Source organism: Athene noctua, chromosome 2, assembly GCF_965140245.1.
Source record: "Athene noctua chromosome 2, bAthNoc1.hap1.1, whole genome shotgun sequence".
In the NCBI taxonomy this organism is placed as follows: domain Eukaryota; kingdom Metazoa; phylum Chordata; class Aves; order Strigiformes; family Strigidae; genus Athene; species Athene noctua.
The window spans coordinates 160,825,192-160,847,445 of NC_134038.1; the positions used below are offsets into that span (position 1 = coordinate 160,825,192).

The 22,254-nt window shown below is 43.2% G+C and overlaps 1 protein-coding gene across 1 annotated transcript in view; it reads right to left on the reverse strand.

The window, feature by feature from the left end:
* Positions 1-799: 799 nt before the first annotated feature.
* The window catches only part of VOPP1 (VOPP1 WW domain binding protein), a 68,824-nt gene continuing 47,369 nt past the window's right edge, over positions 800-22,254 (reverse strand). The window contains exons 3-5 of the mRNA XM_074900892.1: positions 9,789-9,866; positions 7,581-7,717; positions 800-3,716 (exon numbers count right to left, since the gene is read on the reverse strand). Of these exons, the coding sequence (XP_074756993.1) occupies positions 3,535-3,716; positions 7,581-7,717; positions 9,789-9,866 (397 nt within the window). The 3' untranslated portion in view covers positions 800-3,534. The remainder of the gene's footprint in view (positions 3,717-7,580; positions 7,718-9,788; positions 9,867-22,254) is intronic.

Genomic DNA, 22,254 nt, shown 5'->3' on the forward strand with positions numbered 1-22,254 from the left:
ACAGCAAAACCTTCAGCTGAAACCCTCTGCCCAGCCACAGAAAGGGCAGGTTCCCCCCTCTTCATGCAGTGTGGCCTGGGCTTATTGCACAGGTCTTAGACGTACAAAGGACTGGCCACAGCAGAGCTATGGGCAAGGGGTACCAAGAGTCCCTGGTAGTGCCTCTTCTCTCCAAGAGGCACAGTGGGAGATTTCATTGGGGCAGAAGAACGGGCCTGACCCCCTTCTCATGCCCATTTCTGCCAGGGTCACAGCAGCAGGAACCTCAAAGGTTTCCTTACTCACCTAGGCATATTTTTCCTGATCACTGCTTCCTCACAGGTGCATCAGAAATGTTTTGAGGATGCACAACTGAATAAAGGACCCTCAAGGGGTATCATTCATGTTCCTGGCTCTCCACCCTGGGCTCATTGGCTTGACTTAAGCATCTCCATTCTGCCCAAACCCTGTTCAAGGCATTACACCCGCTCTGCAAGAACCAGGAGATTGGTCCCCACAACACATTAAATCAACTTCCTGATGTAGATGACAAGATCTCAAAGGCAGTTGGAGAGTCAGCCCCGTTCCCTGGTCTGGTGCCCCCAGGAGGGGCAGGGCAGTGCCTCACACATCCCCAGGATGCCCAGCCACCAGCACCAACCTTATTTTACAGTCAAAACACCACTCTGCCTCATCAGCATCTCTCAGTGGCATTAGCCCTGCCTTCTCTCCTCCTCTGCACACAAGAGGTCACACTCTTATCTCTACTTGGTAATACAAAGAACTTTAAACATACAGGTCAGGAAAGAGCAATGAAGAGGGCTAGAGGTACAGCAACATCCAATCTTACTTTAATAAAATGTAGTTCAAAACAAAGCCTGCACAAGTTTTACGAGCAATGGAAGCCCCCGAGGCTGCTGAAAGACCTAATTCTGCTCCATCCATCCTGCAACCCATGAACCCAACCTTGCCAAGCACACAATGTACACTCCTATCAACTTCATATTGTTGATATCACTCTACTGAAGGTTACAGGGCTTCTGCCTTTTTTCTCCCCACTTCTTTTTTTTTAAACTAAGAGGGGAAAAAAGGGGGGAAAAAAAATGAAAGAAACCCTAAAAACTTCCAAAAGCAAGGCAATGAGAGGAAATGCATGTAAACGGTTTGCAAGTAATTTGTACGGATGCCCACACAGGTGCTGTTTTCAAGAGAAGACCAAACAGGTTTGCTAGCAGAGGAGTGCACGTGTTGTAAGAGGTAGCGTCATCCATCAACACTAGCAAATAAACCAGCCAGAGTTCAGGAAAACTTCACCAGAAGTTCAATTTCAATGTACAGTGTGAGAATTCACTATAAAAGTATTCTATTCAATGTGTCCAGGAAAATGCCAGCTGTCATAGATGCATTTTGCAATATAAAAGGACTTAACATCCACCTACTAACATGAGGTCTGTTGTCATTTCTATTGACAGAAAAACAAAGGTTGAATTTGTTTTTAAAAAATTGTGTCATGTATACACAACCCTATACAGTGACATACGCAGCTTCACACTTCACGTGCACACTAATTTAGAAAATATATACACTTGTGGTGCGCAGATGGACCTAGTAATCATATATAAAACGTACTTTGTTGTTACCTTAAGTGTCCACCGAGTCTACGCTGCACACACAGAAGCACTCTGCTTTGATGCTTATTGTGGCACACAGTAAAGGAAAGCCTTAGTTACAATTTCACCCAAATTTGGTCTGGGGAATGAGCTCCTCAGAAGCTAGCTCTGCTCCAGGTGAATACTAAGAGCTGCTGGTGGCTTTAGAAACAATGACCCATAGTGGTTTTTCTGTTAGAGACTCGCGTTCATAATGAAAGGGGTGCTCTTTGCTGCCAGTTCTGCAAATCCAGCTTGCCCCCTAAGAACAAGTTCTCACAAGCCACCAGCATGCATTAACAGCACAATAAAGCTTCAGCTCCCTGGGCAACCCAGGTCTTCAGCTGACTCCAGACGCCCTCGGTGACCTCTGTGCCGTGGCTGGAGTGACACAGGAGCAGTTGGTGTATTGGCAGTGAGTAAGCATTCACCCAGCACCCAAAGGACCACAGGGGACTCCTAACCCTCAGCTATGTTGTTTCTGCGGGTCCTACAGTGGTAGAAGGAGATGGCATCTTCTTTTTGTCACCCATTAGTGACACAGCTCTGAACATGCACAAAGGGAGAAGGTCCCACTAGTATGTAGTCACACCTCAGAGTAGCTGCATGTTTTTGCTAGACACAGATGAGTGAGAGATGAGGCCCCTCACAGATAAAGGGGCTCTGTGTTTATCTGAAGGTGTTGGCTTGGGGTCACTCAGAGTCAGCCACAAGCATGAGATGGTGAATTGGGAATCCTGGATGAGGAGTTAAGTCACTGAAGCCAAACCATCTGCACATCGGGTCAAGGAACGGCTCTTAAGCACCGCTCCCAAAAAGTGGTTTACTTGCCTGACCTAGAGAGGAGAGCAGTTTTACACACATCTGTCACCTGGAGATGACAGCTCTGCTTAGTACTCTTTGTGGCAGCAGTAAGACCATAATGAAAGCTACTATTTCTCAGGGATAAAACTCCCAACAATGTCAAAGGGAGAAAACCTGGAAGTGCACTCCCATTCCTTCTTACTGTAATTATTTCCCAGTTTAGGGAAGAAAACTCGCTTTCAGTATTTCAGTATTCCTAACCGTTCTGTCGAGAGGCACAGGCACAGGTAGCTCTGAGGTTGAAACGCCTCCATCTCACTACCAATATTTAGGCTGGTTCATACAATCTCACTGCTGCAAAGCAAGGGGAGCCAGGATGCCAATCATACAGGCAGAGTCCAGGTGCTGGCCAAGAAACATTCAAGTCCCGGTCCTTCACTTTTTCAAAGCATCATTTAAAGTAATGACTCCCTCTTTTCTAGGGCACTTGGCAAAGCCCCTGCTGTGACTCGGCCAACGCTGGTGCTCCAGTCACAGCGACTTCTATCACAGTGTCTTTCTGTTGGGCATCAGCACCAAACTGTACAAGAAAATTGTAAATGAAAAAGATGGTGGTCACCATTTCTGGGAAAAGCATTGCCCTGCCTCTTCTACTTCTACCCTCTTTCCCTGCCATTTTCCTTGGATGAGGGCATTTCTGCTATGGGGTCTCAGGGGAGTGCACATCACTCTGGGGTTGCATAAAGAACTGCTATCAGTAGCCTGCCACAATGCAATTAAACTCATGATTGAAATAAACAATAAATAAAGAGAAAGACATATAGGTTTTAAATATAGGTTTCCATTAAAAGCATTACAAAGACAACTTCTCTCATTTTGAAGACAAAGAAAAAATCCACTTCTACTAAAAAAAAAAAAAAAAAAGAAAAAAATTTAAAAATTACCCCTTTGCAAGTAACTTTAATGAGGAAAGGTGCAGGGGAGGGAGGGAGAGAGGACTTGGAGAACTAGCAAGTGTTCAAAAGGGCAGATGCCCTCCATCTCGGTCATTTTGCAGTGGCACCTTCTTCTCACACAGTCAGGTCAGAGAGCCAGAGAGTCCTCACGTGGAGGATTTCACCACCTGCTCATAAGGGGGAGGTGGTGTGTTGCAGTAGGAAGGTGGGGGTGGGTAAACCGGGTTTCCTTGTGGGGAGTTGGGCTGGACGTGGAAAGCCATAGCCATGGGATTCATCACAGGTCCACCTGGATCTGTGTAATACGGCACTCCAGGTTGTTGTGACCCTGAAAGAAAGAAAAGGAGAGAAAATGTATCAACGACAGCAGCAGCATCAGATTGTGCTCTTCCAGATTTCTCAAAGTGTTCATCAGAGCAAAGACAAGGAGCCACCTTTCTCCCATTCCAGAAAAAACCCAGGCTTGTGGGACTATACGTCCACTTCTTGAGATTTTGCCAAAAAATTTCAATTTTGCATGGAATAGAGATCATTTAATGAAACAAAGGGCACCACTGCCCCAAGCAACTACTATTTGAAAGGTAAAACAGCACGCCCTGCTCAGTTCCCTGGACAGAAAAGCTGCAGTGCCTGCGAGAGGCATGGGATCCCAGATGGACTCAGGTGTCAAGTCTTACGAAAGGATTTCACTGACTATTTTGTGGCATACTGGATCCGCCTGTAAACCAGAGTGCATCTCAAATGGATAATTTCCCTTCTAGGCGCAATGCAGCTAAGGAGTAAACATGTATGAAGAAAAACCCAAGTTGAAGCCCATTACGGCTGGCTAGCACAATGAAACAAGATTGCTTTGCACAGATTAAATTTAGGAAATTATGCTGGAGCCTGCAGAGACAAGGAATGGAAACATATGATCAAATGCAAAATTCTTTAGCCATGACACATGAGGAGTAACAAGAGACTGCTGCCATGAGGGAGAACCAAGGTGGTTGTAACCCTCCTCAGATATCACAGCGGGTGGTGGAAGACAATGCAATTCCAGCAATTAAAGTCACAGACTGTTTCTGTCTCAAGATGTAAATTAGTTTTCTTCTCTTTCTATTTAAACAAAGCTGGACTGAAAACAAAAAATCATGGCTGAGCCACAGGTTTTCTTCTTTTGGTGCTAGTCTGTTTTTCCTATAATGACAGGCTCACATGAATTTTCTCCTCAATCATTCCTTTCCGTGACTTAGTGACACTAAGACTCAGTATTGCCACAGAAGGAATATAGGCTTCCTGTACTTTAATCATCCTTTAGTACTTCAAGCATTCAGCAAGGAGCTACATACCCAACCCCAAAACGTGTCCTTTACAATATTACACTAGATGGGTTGAGCCATAAGGCACAGAAGATGCTCCCAGAGTCTGGGTATCTGCCTAGGGAGCTTTGTTTGGGCACTCAGGAGCAAAGAGGATAGAAAGCAGATCAGGAACACAGCTATGTCCTTCTTAACACAATAATTTTTAACACACCGCTGCAATAATTTTTCCTTTTGCCTGTCTGAGCAAAGAGGGCTGCTCTGCAGCCTCTCTTCCTTCGCCGCAGCGATGAGAAGCCTTGTTCTGCTTCCGTGTACAGCATCAGCACACAGCTGCGGGGGAGCCAGGCTGGGAACAGGAGCTGAGTCCTGCCTCCCCAGAGTCTGGGCTAATACCCTCTTCTGTAGCCTTTTCCTTAAGCAATTTTGTTTTAAAGTTAAATCCTGCCCAGCTCTGCATTTCTGCAGTTTCCATCCCCATGCAGGAACAGGAGAGGCTGAAGTAGCTCACTGCAGCTTGCTCTTTAGGAAAATAACTGCTTTCATTAAAAACTTCCACGTATTATTACTGAACTGGGGAGGGGGGCAAGTATGGATGCCAATATTTTGAGTATTTTTTCAGTTCACTAAACCCAGAAGAAAACACCACCTGAATATTAACTTCCTCATGGGATCAGCTCAGTAAGTATTTGTTAAGTGTCTACAAAGGGACACAACCTTTTGTAGCACCCGAACTGCCAATCTGGGGCTATGTAGGCCAGGGATGAAGTGAAAGATAGCACCAGGTCTGCAAACTGCTGCTTGTAGGTGAGGTGTTCAATCCATTTTCCCAGTCAGGCCCACAGAAAAAGCACTCCCGCTTCCAGGCTGCTGCTGGCATGGCAGAAGATGCTGCCGTTATCTCTGCAGGGAAGGAGGGAGATGGGCAAGGAGCCACGTTTCAAGGAGTCCACCTCAGCAGTGAACTGGCTACTGCTACTGAATCTGGAAAAGGAGCTAGTGGAAAATGAGAACTTGTTTGACTACTAATTCCCATTGCTTTTTCTGTTGAATATTCCTAGAATAGTAGAAAAAGTAAAAAAAAAAAAAAAAAAAAAAATATCGGTGGGGAAAGCTCAAAGCCTAAAGCTTTTAAGTAACAATAACAGTCTGGAAGCAGGTGGCATAAGCAGGTCATCCAAGGGCTTGTGCTTATTTTATATTTACCCACAATTTGTGTTCCATGAAGTGTCATGAAAAAATAAAACTGCGCTCTAAAATTAAATTTGGTCTTTGCCAATCCAGCCAAAGACGCTCCCTGTTCACATAATCTTAAGGTTATTTTTCAGGATTAAAAATATTAGTTTAGTTAGCTTGGCTCCCCCCCAACCCTCCACTGTTGAAAAATAAGTACTCTCCGTGGAAATGGTTGTTCAGTCAAGCAGAAAAACAGACACAGAATGGGAGTCCTAAAAAATCCTCATAGGATTTAAACCAAAAGAGGGTGAATGAAGTGTCACTTTTGTCTGTAACATCATTTTATCCATTTAGACCTGCGAAAGAGAGAGAAGGAAAAAAATGCATGTCTGTTCTTAAGGATGCAAGTAAGAGCATTTCCAAAGCCTGCACAAGGCTGTGCAATAGCTGACATGACGGTGGGGAGAGCCCAAACGCTGCATTCTCTGTACAACGCTCGTAGTCACAGCTAGCTTAGGGGGTTAGGACGCTTTTCTAAGGAGGCTGTCTTGATGCAGCCACAATAGCGCACAAAGGTGTAATGCCTCAGAAGATGACTTTTGATAGAGAGGCTTGAGGCACCAAATTTTCAGAGAGATCCTCCTTCTCATTACAAAATATACAGTTGTGTTTCCACTTCCAAGCCACTGTGAAATAAAAACAAATTGCCAATTCCAAAAAAAGTTGTCAGAAAATATAATTATCTGCCGGCTTCAGCCCTCTCTAATATAACATGCAATAAAATGACAGTCTGGGAGGAAAAGTGTCAGTGTACCAAGCACGCCTGCATATGTGTGTGTGTACTTTCACTGGCAAAAATTAGCACTGGCTTATGCAATCTGGAGAGCAGTTAAAAATGTCCCAGTTCGGCCTTGCTAAAGCAGGGATAAAGCAAGCATCAGAGTGTGCACTCAGGTAAAATCTCAGCAAGCGTAGAAGGTCTTCCAACTAGAGGCAGTTGGATTAAAAATGCTCCTGTAAGGCACAAATATCATCTGCTTACAGGTGAGTTTTACTTTGCAGGATTCTCCAAACTGGGACTAACAGCCAGATGGGAAGAAATAACAAACTTAGAAAGCAGTATTGACAGAGGAGCCGTCACTAGGTAGATCCTCCTGATGCTCACAGCCTTTACTGACCAGAGACACAACTAACAAAGGGAGAAGGACCACTTTGCTGCTGAAAAACTGTAGCACTGAGCATGGAAGGCAAATAAAAAAAGAGAAGATTTGCAAGATAGCCAGATCATGGAAGAAAAACGTTAGGCTTTCCTTCACCTCTGCAGATGTTATGAATTGTATTTAAAACTCTTCACGTCACTGTTTATTTTGGATATCTGTCATTTTGTCTCTGCTGCAAAGTGAGAATTTGCTAGCCTCCTTCCATGCATGGACACACAGCTGTAAAGGTATTAGGAACCACAAGAAGGGAACGGAAAGTCCTGTCATCCTGAGTTTCAAAAGCACTTCTGTACACTGCAGCTGAATTATGGTGTTTGAAAGGCAGAAGACTTCACTCATCACAGGAGGTGGCTGCATGGTTTAGTACAGTGCAATCCCTTGTCCACATCCCCCAGTTTCCAAAACCAACCAAACAAAACCCCCAAAACCACTTTTTAAAAATGCTGTGGCAAATATAAGAAATTAGTGAAACTTGTTTAATAAGCAGTCTCTGACCTGATGCAGTGTTGACTGGTTGTCTGGTGTAAGACACGTTAAAAGTAGGTTCTTCTACTAGTGGAGGAGGGTACATCCGCCTTCGGATAAAGAAACCAGCTCCGCAACAAAACAAAACTCCCATCATCAAAAGGAACCTAGGCAAAGAGAAGAGGGAAGTCAACACTCACCCACATTCAGGCAGCTCTCAAACCCGGACTGTTTACTGAGAGAAACAAGAGTATCATCTAGCAATCATCAGGCTACAGCTTTCATCAGGGTTTCTTAAACAGGTTGCCTCTTGAGAGCAGGTCCATGTCATTTGAGATAGCACTCATGGGGCACTTATATCACGGACATCTTTAGCCATCAGTACTATTGCCTGATGTTTTCTGGCATGTAAAATACAAAACAGAAACTAAAACACCCTTGAACTTTTGGAAAGTTCATGTTCATACCTGACCTTTGTCACTGGGATGCTGAACTGAAATTCCAGGTCCGTACAGTTTCAAACTGCATATCTTGGACACAAGCCTCGCACTTACAGCATCGAGGCTCCCCAGGAGGTTTGTGGGGGACAAAGAGGAATACTATTCTGCAGTTGCCCTTAAAAGAAGATTCTTAGATGTTCTTAAATTACTCAACACTCTAATTTTGTCTTCCATGGGAAATCTGGTAGCTGGCATTTAAACTCAAGCCAGAAGACCAAAGCATTCAGCACTGAAGATGACAAGCTTTGCTTTGTGCTTCCCAGATGGGATATACATTCTCAAGGAAAAGGACATAATTTATTTGCTTCAGTTCTTCTCTCAGCTCCTTTTCTGACCTGACTGAACTGTCCTCATCACTCCCTTGCCCTGGTGCTGTGGAAACAGGCACATGCAGGAAGGGCATGTCAGACGACTGTCTTCTTCAGACAGTTGGCTTTCACTGTGTTTCCTTGATTAGGTATCAGACATGCTAATGACTGATGCAAGCGCCCTTAAACCCAAAGGGTTCTTCTGCCTGTAATTGCCACCTCATTTCAGGGCCCTTTACTGGAAGCTGTGCTCTTTTGGAAGAGAGGGAAGTTGGCCAGAGGCCACTGAAGTTGGCCAGAGGCAAGCCTACACACCAGGCTTATCTCCCCTGGGGCATTCCCAGGTGCCCGAGAGGAAGAGTGGGATGCTGCACAGCAGCAAGAGGTATTTCATGCAAAGGGTCAAATTCTCTTCTTGTTTCTATGGTGGAAACAAGAGCAGGAGGAGGTCGTGTTTCCCCAAGCCAGTATTAATACATTCCCTTTTGGCAGTGTTCCTGCAAAGGATTTGTTCTGAACAGAAAAGCAGAGATTTACGACGTCACTCCAGGGATTGAGATGCAGAGCTCTTCAGTTATATCAGTAAGGATTGTACACTGAAATCCCAGTCAGCTCCAGGAAATCTCTGTATTATAGCATATATCAGGCTTCTGGTTTTCAGTGTTTATTCATTTCAATTTTGAAAGCTTTTTTTTTTTTTTTTTTTTTTTAAGCAGTCTTCAAATTCTACACAAAAATGGTGAAATAAGGTTTTCTAGGAGAGCTTTTGCTTTCTCTCTACTGTAATGAGAAGGTTTTATTCAGGTGCTTTCATAAATTCCTCTCCAAAACGAATTTACCTTATTTTTTCATTATGCATATAACAGTGATTAGTTTAAGCTTTATCCAGATTACTGAGCTGCTGGTTTCACAAGCTCCATCTTCCTGCCTTCTTTTCCCTTGCTGTCTTCTCCAGTGAAATCCTCATAGTCATAAATGTACTTCTCTTCCTTTTTAATTGAGGCTTCAATTCAGCTGGCAAGAATATCTTAAACCCTGCCTAAATGCACAATCCTCCTTATACAATCCTCTTTTAAAACTGAGTGCCCAACAAAAACAATGGTGCCGCCTGGTAGTAGCTGAGACAGGCATAAGGAATTCAGCAGTTTTGGATAAAAGTGGGACCACTGCCTGTACAGACCAGCAGGATGCAGAAGCAGGAAGGGTGAATCTGACATGAGTGACCTCCTTTTTCAGTGTTTTCTCACTACATCAGGGGAGTTTTATAAGCAAAAAAATCAAATTCCTTGCATTTATATGTACACATATACATTACTGCATACTTGTGCCTACTTTACTTTAAAATACTAGGGCTGGCAATACCCTGATTTAAATCCTACAAACAAGACAAGAACATGACAAACATAGAACTCCCAAATGCCCTGACCTACCAAAAATACCATAGTCGCTGGATAGAGAGAGCTCTTACACAGCATCTTGAACCACAGCAATCCTCATAGGAACGACATCTGCAGAGAAATGAAGAGAAAAAGGTGTTAGGGGAGTGGTTATCACTCAGATTAAAATGGCAACTCCAACTCTAACGCTGTTCACACCCATGCCAAAGGCACTATTTACGGAGGTGCCATGAACCTATGAGGCAAAGCCTCCCAGAAGTGTTCAAGGTCAAGCTGGATGGGTCTTGAAGCAACTTGCTCTAGTGGAAGATGTTGCTGCCCATGGTAGGGGAGTTGGATGATCTTTGAAGGATCTTCCCAACCCAACCCATTCTGTGGGTCTATGAATAAGAACTGACTATCCTTGGCCGGATAGAGTTGTCAATCACATGTATACATTCATGGCACAGCTGTGTCACTATTCAGGAACTTTTTGCATGTTACTGAAACTACCTTCCTATATACTTCTTTTAAAGCCACCTCAAAAAGACTGAATGTAGTGTTTAATTTATAAATAAGGACACATTATAAAGAAAAGCAGCATTACTGTGTTTTCTTTCACAGTAAATGAACACTGCAGACTTCAAACATGAGCCATCTGGGGGTTTGTTCACTGCAACAGACAATAATTGCAAGGTCAAAACTGCCAGATCACTCATTCTTTGCAAATCAGCAGCTTCCAAACAGAGAAACCACTGAGTGCAGAGAAAACTTGGAGCGTTCCGTTATTTACAAACTTAATGGCGGTTTCTGCTTCTCGGAAGTTGCGTTGGACTGCAACTGCCAACAACGCCCATTATTTAAGTAAGCTTTCCTCAAAAAACCCCCACATTTCAAATTAATATTTCATATGGAATAGAACTGTTTTAAATGTATTATAGCACCAACCACTGTAAGCACAAGACACCACTTCACTAAAAGCCAGCACACACGTTAACAGAAACCTCTGAACAATTTCTACAGTAACTGCCATTTCCCACACAAATGAAACATATTTAGTAGGAAAAAGGACAAAGGTAACACAGAAACTATGGTATGTGACAGACTTGGATGAAAACATTCAGATTAGTATACCTGCATACCAAAAAAAAAAAGAGGGGGTTAAAACTGGGTTGATCTTTTTAAGGATGTTCACATCTGTATGCTCAATGCACATATTTAATTAAGTAACTGGGTTTGGAAAATTTACCCAACTGCATGATTGTGTTCCCATATTTGTATGCAAAGCTAAAAAAACCTCAATTGGATAATTGTACAGACAATTACACATTTACACACTCAGTTAACAAGCCTTCACTCAAAAAATGCATCAAGTCACACAGGCTTCAGTCTCTAATCGGGACCAGAGGAGGATGCCCAATGGATACATAATCAGTTGTTTTGCAAGTGAGAACAGTTACACACTGTGTAACAAGACAAGAGGGCAGGATTTATTTAAGCAAGCCAGAGGATCTGACATGATCAGCAAGGTCCATTAATATACTCAGGCACCCCGTTTGAGACTCAAGAAGAGTAAGCTGCTCATGCCAAAAGAGGAAACACCCACTTTGCCATCCCTGAATCTGATAGCGACCGAACCTCAAACCTCTCTTCTTTAAAGCTTGTCAGGACCCTAACAACTACTCATACTCAATGCTGCCAGACCTCACAAAGCTAGTACCAAGACTTAGCAAGTCAGCGTTAACGTCAGTCCCACCAAGAACATGAAATTAAGCATTCTTCCATGCTCCCCAAGTCAATCAATCCAACAGGAGCTTTCAAAACATATGTTAAATGCATAGACAGGGAGAGGTCCCTTACGAAAGCGGGCAGCAGGCACTGCCTTCTGTTAAATCAGCGGCTGTGGTACTCCTTTTGCTCCTCAACACACTTTGGATTGGAGCACCTCATCCACGCTGATGGGCACTTGCCCCTTTTGCTGATGCTGCACAGCAAGGACCTTGCTGGGCCAGAAAAGCAGAGAAGAAACAACCCATAAATGTAGAAGCCCTTCTTGAGGCAATGAAGGCCAAAAAAAGAAGGATTTTAGGGATGTGAGCAGTCTTTGTCTCTGCCTCCACACATTGGCTTTGTCAGTCCAGACACCTACACCTGACCACAAGCAGGATGGGGAGCGGATGCACCAGGCCGGCCTCTGGCCCCAAAGCCATTTCCCAGATCAAGCCCCAAGAGCTTAACTTGTATTAAAAGTCAAACTAAACCAGAGGGCACAGGGAGGCTGCACGTACACCTCCCCTGTGCCCACTCTTGCCTTGCTTATTTTGCATCTGTTTGCTCCAGAGCCAGAAGAGATGGGAAAAGGCTATTTTAAATTATATAATTATGGTCGTTCAAACCACCAAAATTAAAACAGCATCTGTACAAGCAGCATAGTACCTGAATTTACTTTTTATTTTTAAATTGTCTAGGCTACAAGTCAGCACCATTTTTAAAGTCCCAGTGGCTTAGCTTTTCTTTCTGCAAAAAAGGGCTGAACTACCAGCTGGAGGACAGAAAGGCTCAACTGCTGAATGTTTATGAAGCTCCTGAGACCACTGAATGCCAAACAAACAGGCCATCAAAGAGAAGTTTCATCTCCTACACAGATGACTGCACTTTCAAATGGCTGAAAATGATGATGCAAAGGATGGAGGAGTCTCTCATTATGGCTGTGTTTAGAGAAGTTCTGTTTTCCAATAGCCAGTAAGCTTTCCGAGGCAACTCATCCAAGGCTAAGCACTGCATTTGCTGGGTGGATCTGTGCAGCTAAACCAGTATCACAACTTGGAGAGAAATACCTTTGAGATCTGACTCTAGTAACCCTTTCACCTTTTAGCCATAAAACCAAAAGGGAGCTTTATTTTGCATGCCTGAGAGTATGGACACATGTACCCATATGTAGGAGCCTGGAATCAAGGATGATGCCATTATAATAACCTGCTGTTTGTGTTCCCCACTTCATAGCAGTGCCAAAAAAAGACTGAAAGAACGAACAGCTCATTTGCTGAGACTGCCGTCAGGGTACTACAGAAGCTCTGCTGATCTCTTGTGCTTGATTCAATGTGCTATGAAAAAAACAACACAACTTCTGAAAACATGGATCCCAATTACAAAAAACTTAACTTACTTACAAAAGCCATATTTATTAGCAGGCAAAAGATGACAATAAAATCAACTTATTAATGTAACATACAAGCTTAAGTATAATCTGTCTTTGACGTACAAACTCTTACTGCCTGAGAGCAAATCCCAGTAGAATTAAGACCCTGGTTCACATACATCTATTTACTGAATTGTACGCATGTTCTTTAGATTAAAGTGGTGCTTTAGCTCTGCTTTACAGAGAAGGACTGGTTGTGCCCAGTGCCAGTTGAAGGAGAATAAGCCTTACTATTGATCTGAACTGGACCAAGCCCATCTCCTACAGAAGACTTTTCTAAAGCCCGTTTCCCTCTTTCACACACCAAGAACCACCCCTAGAACTGCATTTCCCTAAGGCAATGCTTGTTTCATTGATCAAAATTTAACCCATTACTTAGGATAAAACATGATCCATTAGTTGCTTTGATAATCTCAACTTCACCAAGCATACGGTCTCTCTTTCAAAAACTGTCTGTAACACAATTTATTATTTAGAAAGTGCATCTTTTCATTCATAATTCAGTAGAGTGAAATAAACGCATCTGCGTGTCCAGTGACCTGTACTGCTAGCACCCCAAGGAACTGCTGTGTCAGAGATCAAAGGTACGCTGCGTGTCAGATCACAGTGACAAGCTTTTTCTATGGGTTTGCACTTAAACCATGAGGCTGAACTTCCTTCCTTAAAGGACAAGCCAAGCACAAAGTTTCATGTAAGGGTCTATGGTATAACCCAAACCCCACAAACAAACCCTGCACTTGTCTGTATTCTGCAGACAGTAACAGCTCAATGAAAAGGTCCAGAAGCTCTTTTCCATTTATACCTGCATCTACACAGCTGAACAAGTCCCTTCTTAGCAGAGCTACCACAGCAAAGAACTGCATCTAGAAATAATTCAGTGATTGGTACTTGCTGAGAAGTGGAGAAATTAAAGAGGTAAATAAAGGACTACAGCCTCCAGCAGACTGTAGGACCACAGTAGTCTGACAACGTTCCCTGTCCTCACTCAACATGGGTATTCCCCATCAACACCATCCTTCTGAAATACAGGCTGCAGCGTTCTTAGGTTTCCTCTCTAGACTGTTTGAATCATATGTGCCAAAACCTGATTTAACATTTAAGATGTTTGATTAGCAATGTCTTTTGGAAGAGTAAAAGAAAACATAAATTGTTAATCCACATGCAGTGGCAGAAACTCTACTGTAGACAGAGAGGGGAGGAGGAAGGAAAACCACAAAATTGCCACAACAGCCCGATAGAGTAAACTGCATGATTTTTAACCAGTGTCCTGAAGACAAGCTTGGCTTTAATTCCAAAACAGGTTTCGTGCCAGTTGTAGGTTAAATGTTTGCTGCATGTATCTGTAAGATCTATGGAGCAAACTGGGATTCACTGGAATACAAGCAGCAATGGGAGTTTTTGAAGTGAGGGGAGGGAAAATGAAAGGGAGCCAGGAAGTTAAGTAAAAGGGGATATAGCAATAGACCAAAACTAAGCACAGAAAAGAAAGATTTTGGGGGGAATGGCTAGTAGCATCTGATGAAGCTAAGGAAGTCCCAGCTGTGGTCCTAATACTGGCATCGGCAAAAGACCAGAAGGAGACCCACAAGTGCTCACAAGAACTTGAAGGGATGGGCTGCTGAGACTGGGTCACCTCCAGGCAGACTCAGTGTTGGGCCCTCAAAGCCAGGTCTGCTGCCATTGAACAGATGAAGGCAGGCAGCTGAAGTGTGCATTTTAATCTGCTTGGAACTCAGCTGCCAGGATACAGTGACGCTGAACAGAGAAAAATCAAACGAGCCATGAAACAAAATGAAGAACAAAGCAGGCAACCACCACAAAGTGACGAGCAGAAGCAATTCTGATGAAGTGCAGAGTCTTGCCTGGGCTATCAATGAGGAGTAATACCACTGAGCTCAACAGGACTACACTGCCACAAGATTCAGAATTAGACCTGAAGGATGAGAAATGAGGAAGAGGATCAATAGAAGGTGTACCATGTAACTAAAAAAGAGGGAGCTATTTTTCTACCAAGCTTATTTCACCAATAATTAACTCATTTCAGACCATTCTGTATGTGCATTTCCATCTTTCCATAAAAAGCAATTTTCAAAGCAAAGCCATTGTCTGTACTGCTATGCAAGGAAACACCCAGATTATTGACTGCTTACACTTGGAGGACCTTACTGCTACAAGCATGGTGGAGAGGTTATCCCAAGGAATTAATTGTGCTACAGCAGCCCACTGAACATGTTAACTGAAACACAGAGTCCAACTCAGGAGTCCCACCTAAGTAACTATTTCTGAGTCTCAAAATGGTTTCATCTCTCTCCAGAAAGGTGCTGCAACAAAGGCACACTGGCACACTGTGTCTCCTTAGCAAATCTCTGTAGCATGGCCTAATCTTCAGCAGGGACACAACTCCACTGCAGTTCCCTGCAGTCACAGGTTCTCGGCACCCAAAAGCATTTATCTTCCTTTCTTATACATAGTAAAGGTGATCTCTCAGCACATGCAAGAACAGTGCCTTGTAAAATGTAGGTCTGACATTGGCAAATATAAAAGTATATATGTAACATATATAACTGCTTCATAAATGAATGTAGCTGTGACCTCAGTGGGACACCTGTACTTGAGAGTAAAACACTGTCACTGGTACCTAGGAAAGCACTGGAGATTTAGTTACCCAGGTACCTGATAAATCACCCAGCCCTTAACTACATAAGAAAACATAAGGCAAAAAGGAGGAAAGGGGCTGTCAGGTAATTTTTTCTACAGAGAACAATATTTGCTCAGATTAGGTTTCTGTCTGCTTTGACACAACTAAAACCGCATACAACGAGACAAGATACTTGGCTCCTGTCCTTCACACCGGCATGAAAAACAAGAGCAGGTAACAGCTGAAAAAGGGATTGTTTCTCAATTATTCTTTAGATGAAGGGCCCATTAACACTGTCTCTGTGCAAGAACTGAGCAGAATATGGTAAATCCTCCCTCACTTCTGATGGCATGAGTAGTATTTGCTCAGCTGCTCCTATCAAACTGACCCTTCTACAAGCCTTCTGCTACCCAGTGGCTTGCCATAACCCCAGCCCTCTGTTCTCAGACTCCAAGAGGAAAGCCACCCTAACAGAGGGACTCTCCTTGTTGTCTGTAAAGGCAGTAAGTCTCACCGCATGGCTTTCTGGCCAGCACACATCCCTCTAGAAATTTTCTCCGATCCTCCTGTGGCAGAACCTAGCAAGAATTGCAGTGGTTTGGTCTCTGTCCAGTGGCAGTATACAGTACCTTCCATAGCTGCTTTTCAACATGGGCTGCAGGCCTTTCTTCCACAGAACAAAGCAGAGAAACAGCATAGCTTAACACTCTGGCAAAAGTAAGCCACAGATAAGCTGTACGATGAGTTTTCTGGAGGTGGAAGTGTAAATTTCTCATACAAACAGGGACTAGGACTTCTAGTTAATCATCAGGCCCCTTATTAAACAGACAATTAGTTTTTCATATCTCAAGCTGCTCCCAGTGGGCGAGCAGTCCTGCATCTAATCGCTGCTTTGGGAGATTATAAGCAGTCTACTGCCAGGGGGCGATGGGTCTCCATGAATTTGCTACCTCCCTGAATTTAACATACTAATGCATAATAAAACTTTTTTTCCTTCACCAAGACACCACATGGTCAAACAAAGAGAAGGTCACAGGTACTAATGACCAACAGTTTGGTGTCACCAAGTCTGTCAAAATTTTAGTTTGAGGTCTCCCTACGCAGAAAGGGTTAGAAGCTTCGACATGACTTTGGGGTCAAATGCTCCTCGATGCTGTTTACTGGAGCTCAAACCATGTACAAGCCTTCCTGTCCTACTGACAGGAACCCAGAAGAAATTGATTCTCAGCCTCACATTAGGGTTCTTGCCTGCAAAAATGGAAGAATTAATGCTCTGCTGAGTATTTCAAGTCAAACAGCCTCAACAGGAAAAACTGAGGGTCACTCATGATAGCCACAAGTGTGTTATTGCACGCTCTAGAAATGAGAAGCGGGTGGGACTGGGTTCCCTGTTCCACCTCAGCCAGAGACTTCAGAGGACTACTCCACTAGAAAACAGAGACTGCCTTCTGTGCTGGTTTTGGCTAGGACAAAATTAATTTTCTTCATAGTAGCTAGTATAGGGCTATATTTTGGATTTGTGCTGAAAACAGTGTTGATAACACAGGGATGTTTTAGTTACTGCTCAGCAGTGCTTACACAGCATCAAGGTCTTCTCTGCTTCTCACCCCACCCCACCAGCGAGCAGGCTGGGGGTGCACAAGAGGTTGGGAGGGGACAGAGCTGGGACAGCTGACCCCAGCTGACCCAAGGGATGTTCCATAGCATGAGACATACTGCTCAGCAATAAAAGATGGGGGACGAAGGAGGAAGGGGGGGACATTCAGAGTGATGGCGTTTGTCTTCCTGAGTAACCGTTACGTGTGAGGGAGCCCGGCTTTCCTGGAGATGGCTGAACACCTGCCTGCCCATGGGAAGTGGTGAATGAATTCCTTGTTTTGCTTTGTGTGTACTTTCTACTTTATTTAAACTGTCTTTATCTCAACCCACGAGTTTTCTCACTCTTTCCTTTCTGATTCTCTCTCCCATCCGACCAGGAGAAAGTGAGTGAGCAGCTGGGTGGTGCTTAGTTGCCAGCTGGGGTTAAACCACAACACCCTATTTTCCTCTTTCCTCACCTTTCTCAGAAGCAGCTGCCTATACCTGGTCAGCCTCCAACTCCGAAATCATTCAGAGCTTCAACTCTCAAATCAGGTCAGGCACCTACTTGATTGCCTGTGAAGGCTGAGATATTAAATCCCTCTCCTCAGGACTCACTCCTAGCAAGTTGAGGGGGTTGTTACGTTGGTAGCCTAGTTCTCCCCAGTTGTGCATCAGACAACCAATTCATTGAAGCAACTTCAAGTGCATGGCAAGGCAGCTAGTTGCTGGGCAATTACAGCAGTCAGGACTACAACCTTAACAGATCCATCAACATTAAGAGAATCTAGTCCCTTATTTGAAGCAAGGAATACACCACCTTAAGGGCACAGACTATTGAAGCTAGTTGTGATGTTTTGTACCCTTATTGTTTAAGGCCATGCAGGATTGAGCAACAGTGGTGGGTTTTTGTTGCCTGTATATACAGATGGTCTGATAATTACTGCTGTCTTCCTTCACGATACAAACTGTGCACTTACGTTCCTGCATTGAACTACATATGCAAACAGGCCCTTCCTGTGGCTGCTTGCTGCTAAATTGGTGGCCCTGGCCCAAATCCAGGTCTCCATTTCTGTATGGTGCCAACCATACAAGACGCCCGAAAGCGCGCAAAACTATTAAGCTGCCTTCCCTTCTCCCTCCTCCATGCTGGCTTCAAATCAAATGGAAGAATAAATCAACAGCTAGATTACTGCCCTAAGCACACACCTGCTGACACTTCATGCAGCTGTAATTGCAGTGGGAAAGCTAAGTGTATCATCAGGAAAGCCAACTTAATTAAAAGCAGTAAACATAACAGGATGTGAAACACAGAAAGTAGCTCCCAGCATGCAACATGCCCTGTGTCTAGACTGGGAGTTTTTCCCAACCTCTTGTAGACAGGTTGATGGAAGGAGTGCTCTCTAAGCTCTCTAACAAAGAAAGAAATTCACTTTATTTTGTTTTCATCGAACATTTTGCAGGTTCTTAATAATGCACAACAGTATTATTATTATTATAGAATGACCACCAAACACATAAGGGCTTACACTGAAAACCCAGATGAATACGACTGTGTGATAAATACAATGAAATTTAATCTGCAAAGGAAGAGAAGTGTATGGAAATGCCCAAGAAATTTATTTCAAAAACCATGAAAAACCACAAAGAATATAATCAGCATTCTTCTTCCACAATAAGAAAAATAAGTGACTGCTCCCATGCAGGGCAGGAACATGTTTTAACCATGAAGAATATTAGCAAACATTCCTTTTTTAGGTTTAAATTAATGTTATTATACTAATTCTAAACGTAGATTTAATCAACATAAATTTGTACACGTGCAGCTGTCTGCTGTATGCCATAAACTACTTTCTATGGCAGAAACATATTAGCCTAAAAATACAGCACTTCCACCTGCACATGCTTTTAACATTTCTATAGGCCCTGTTTCAGATAAGAATTAGAAAAAGTTCCAGGATGGCACTCCCCTATGTTTATTCTGTTCCTTGACATATCTACCAGCAGCAATGGTTAACATTTTCTTCCAGAGAAAGTTTCTATGTTTCCTTCTGGATGTCTTTCACCTAGTAGCACACCAGTGAACAGTCAAAACATACTTAGACAAGGAACCCATGGCTGAGCTCCAATGCAAAAAGACAGTATTCCGAAGGTGGAAGCAGGTACAGGCTACCAAGGCGGAGTTTAGAAATCATCACATACACAAGCAAGTGTGATGTTAGGAAAGGCTAAACCACACCTACAACTGATAGTTGCTAGGGAAACCAAGTTTCAGTCTGGACAGGCAGACAGATAGATGGACCAAAAAAACCTGTTTGGATGGTGGGGCTCAAAGGGCAGTGTGACAGGTCACACTCTCCCTAAAGATTATGAAGTAATCACTGGTAACAACAGTAACTACAGAGGTCTAGACCTGTCCTTTTGACAAGTGTGTTGCTGGAATTGGTGAGAAACTACTCTCACCAAGTCTGGAGATGGCACCAAACTGGGGATCGGTCAATGAGCTCAAGGGCAGGGCTGTGACTCAAAGATCTAGACTGGCAGGAGGAATGGGCTGACAGGAACCTCATGAAATTGAACAAAACCAAATACAAAGTTTTACCTGTGGGAAGGATGAACATCTTGCTGGCCATGGAGCATGAACATGAGCCAGGAGTGTGCCATGACAGCAATAAAGGCCAACAGCATCCTGGAGTCTGTCAACAGAGGGCTAACCAGTGGATCAAGGGAAGTAACTATCACCTTTCACTGAGCACTTGTTGGACCACATGTAAAATACCACATTTACTTTTGGCATCCCCACTAAAAAGAATGGACTTGATAAACTGGAACAAGCTCAGCAAAGGGCCACCAAGATAGTCAGGGGCTGGGGCACTTGCCCTGTGAGAGGAAGCTGAGGGACTTGGGCTTGTTCAGCCTAGGGAAGAAACGGCTTCAGAGGGACCCAGGAGCAGCTTGCCAGTACCCAGGAGGAGGTTACTAAGAAGATGCAGCCAGGATCTTCCAAGTGGTGCAGGGCAAGAGAATAATAGATGATGCATGTAAACTGAAACAAAAAGAGGTTTTGACTTGGTATGTGGAAAAACTTATCCACCATGAGGACAGCCAGGTAGCAGAGCACGTTGCCTAGAGAGGTTGTGCCCTCTTCTTCCTTGGAATTTTCCCAAGGCCTAACTGGTTAAAGCCCTGAGCAACCTGGTCTGACCTCGTGGCTGACCTTGCTCAGAGCAAGAGGTTAGACTGAGGGTCTCCTGAGAACCCTTCCCACCTGAGTTATTCTCTGATTTCTAATCAGAGTTACTCTCTTTCCTTCACTACTTCTCTTAGACTATCACATTATTAAAAAATTCAAGACACAGTAATCCACCAGGATGAGCTGAAATAACGTTAATTCAATACTGGACAGCATCAAAACTCTCCTCCCTCCAAGTCAGCCAGGCCTTGCCCTGTGGGTGACTACGTCACTGACCCAGTGACATCAGCCATGGTATTCTATTGCTGTGGCCACATGCTTACCACTCATACTCAAAAACATTTGTGCTGCTTTATAAACATGCTATGGAGCCTGGAAAGGAGAGGATTAGAAACACGCAGGTTCTAGCATCTGGAATTTATCACTTCATTAAAAGCTCCAGTGTGATGGTAGCTAACAACAGGAAGAAAAACAAACAGTAAAGACCTATGGGGTTGGCCAGTCATACCAGGGAATATACTTCACCCTGCAGTGAGGGGGACATTCTCAAATCATTCTAATCAAACTACTACTAATCAGTAAAGTGTAAGGCAGACTTCCCTCTACTATTCATTCCCAGTTCAGAAGTAGAAAAACAACAGGAGTATCTTAAGTGCTGCTGGCATCTGCATACAGAGGAGGCGGTTTTGCAATCTAATGCATTCACTATGTCATCATTCACATTATTGCCAAGTAAGAGAATATCTTGACCATATCTTCTGCCAACCATCAGCACTTGAGGTACATCTAGAATAAGCCTGAGCTGTCTTATTTGAGTGAGAGTAGGATGAAGAGCCTTGTGGAGATGAGAGTAAAGTCTGTTGAGACAGCTTTAATTCTAAATTGCTTTCTGTGCACCCACACAAGGAGATGTATGATCTAATTCTTTAAGCAAAGTCAGGGATAACTTGGCTCCCTGCTTTTCCAAAGAATAAGAATTAGACTCCAATGACTAATTCCTTTCTCTGCTTTATATTTGTTTACTTATTTTTCCAGGCCACATAAATAAATGATTTGCTGAAGCAGGAGAAAAGTATCTGACAAAATCTTGTGAGTCAGGCAACTAGGACACGGAGAAATAGTTGGTTTGGTTAGTGAAGTACGTTAAGTTTAGTCCTGGAAATTCTCTGTATCAACAGTAGAAGATTAATGTATGTCTCAAATTCCTGGCAAGCTTCCCATGATGGCTTCTGGTCTGAAATAAGCTATAACTTATTCACACAACAGAGGTAGAAAAGATTGGAAAATGCTAATTCCTCACTCTAAGTCTTAAGAAATGGATTTATATTTGGAAGAAACATGTTTGAATTAAACTAAAGCTTGCTGTGGCTCTGTGAAGGCTAGAACAATTATGTCCACTGGAAAAATAATTTTTAAAAGGTACTAATATCATTAATTATTTGGAGAGAGAGATGTATCATTAGTTCTGTAACAGAGACCTCCAACCTTTGCCCTAGCTGTTAATACAGAAAGCATAACTGACAAGTTTTTTAAAAGTTTTGAGCAACATCTGTAACAGCTTTTTTCTTTTTTAAATAGTTACACTGGAAGACAGATTGAATCAAAAACTTAAAAAAAGACAAGCTCAAAAAGAAGAACAGTCATACTACTGCAAGTTTTACCCCCAATCTGGCTGAATTTCCAGTACTCTTTTTTTGGCACACTGATTTCTTATCCCATGTTCCTCTTGCTTAGCAGACACAGTCTTATCTCTGTCTTTGGATGGCTGAAGCAGAGACTTTACAGGAAAGATTAACTCAGCTATCTTGCCTTTAAACTTCCGATAAAAGCAAACAACCATTTTATGTGACAGTCCACCTTGGATTTCTATTACTCTGGGCAATTTAAAGAGAAGCAGACACCTTCTAGGAGG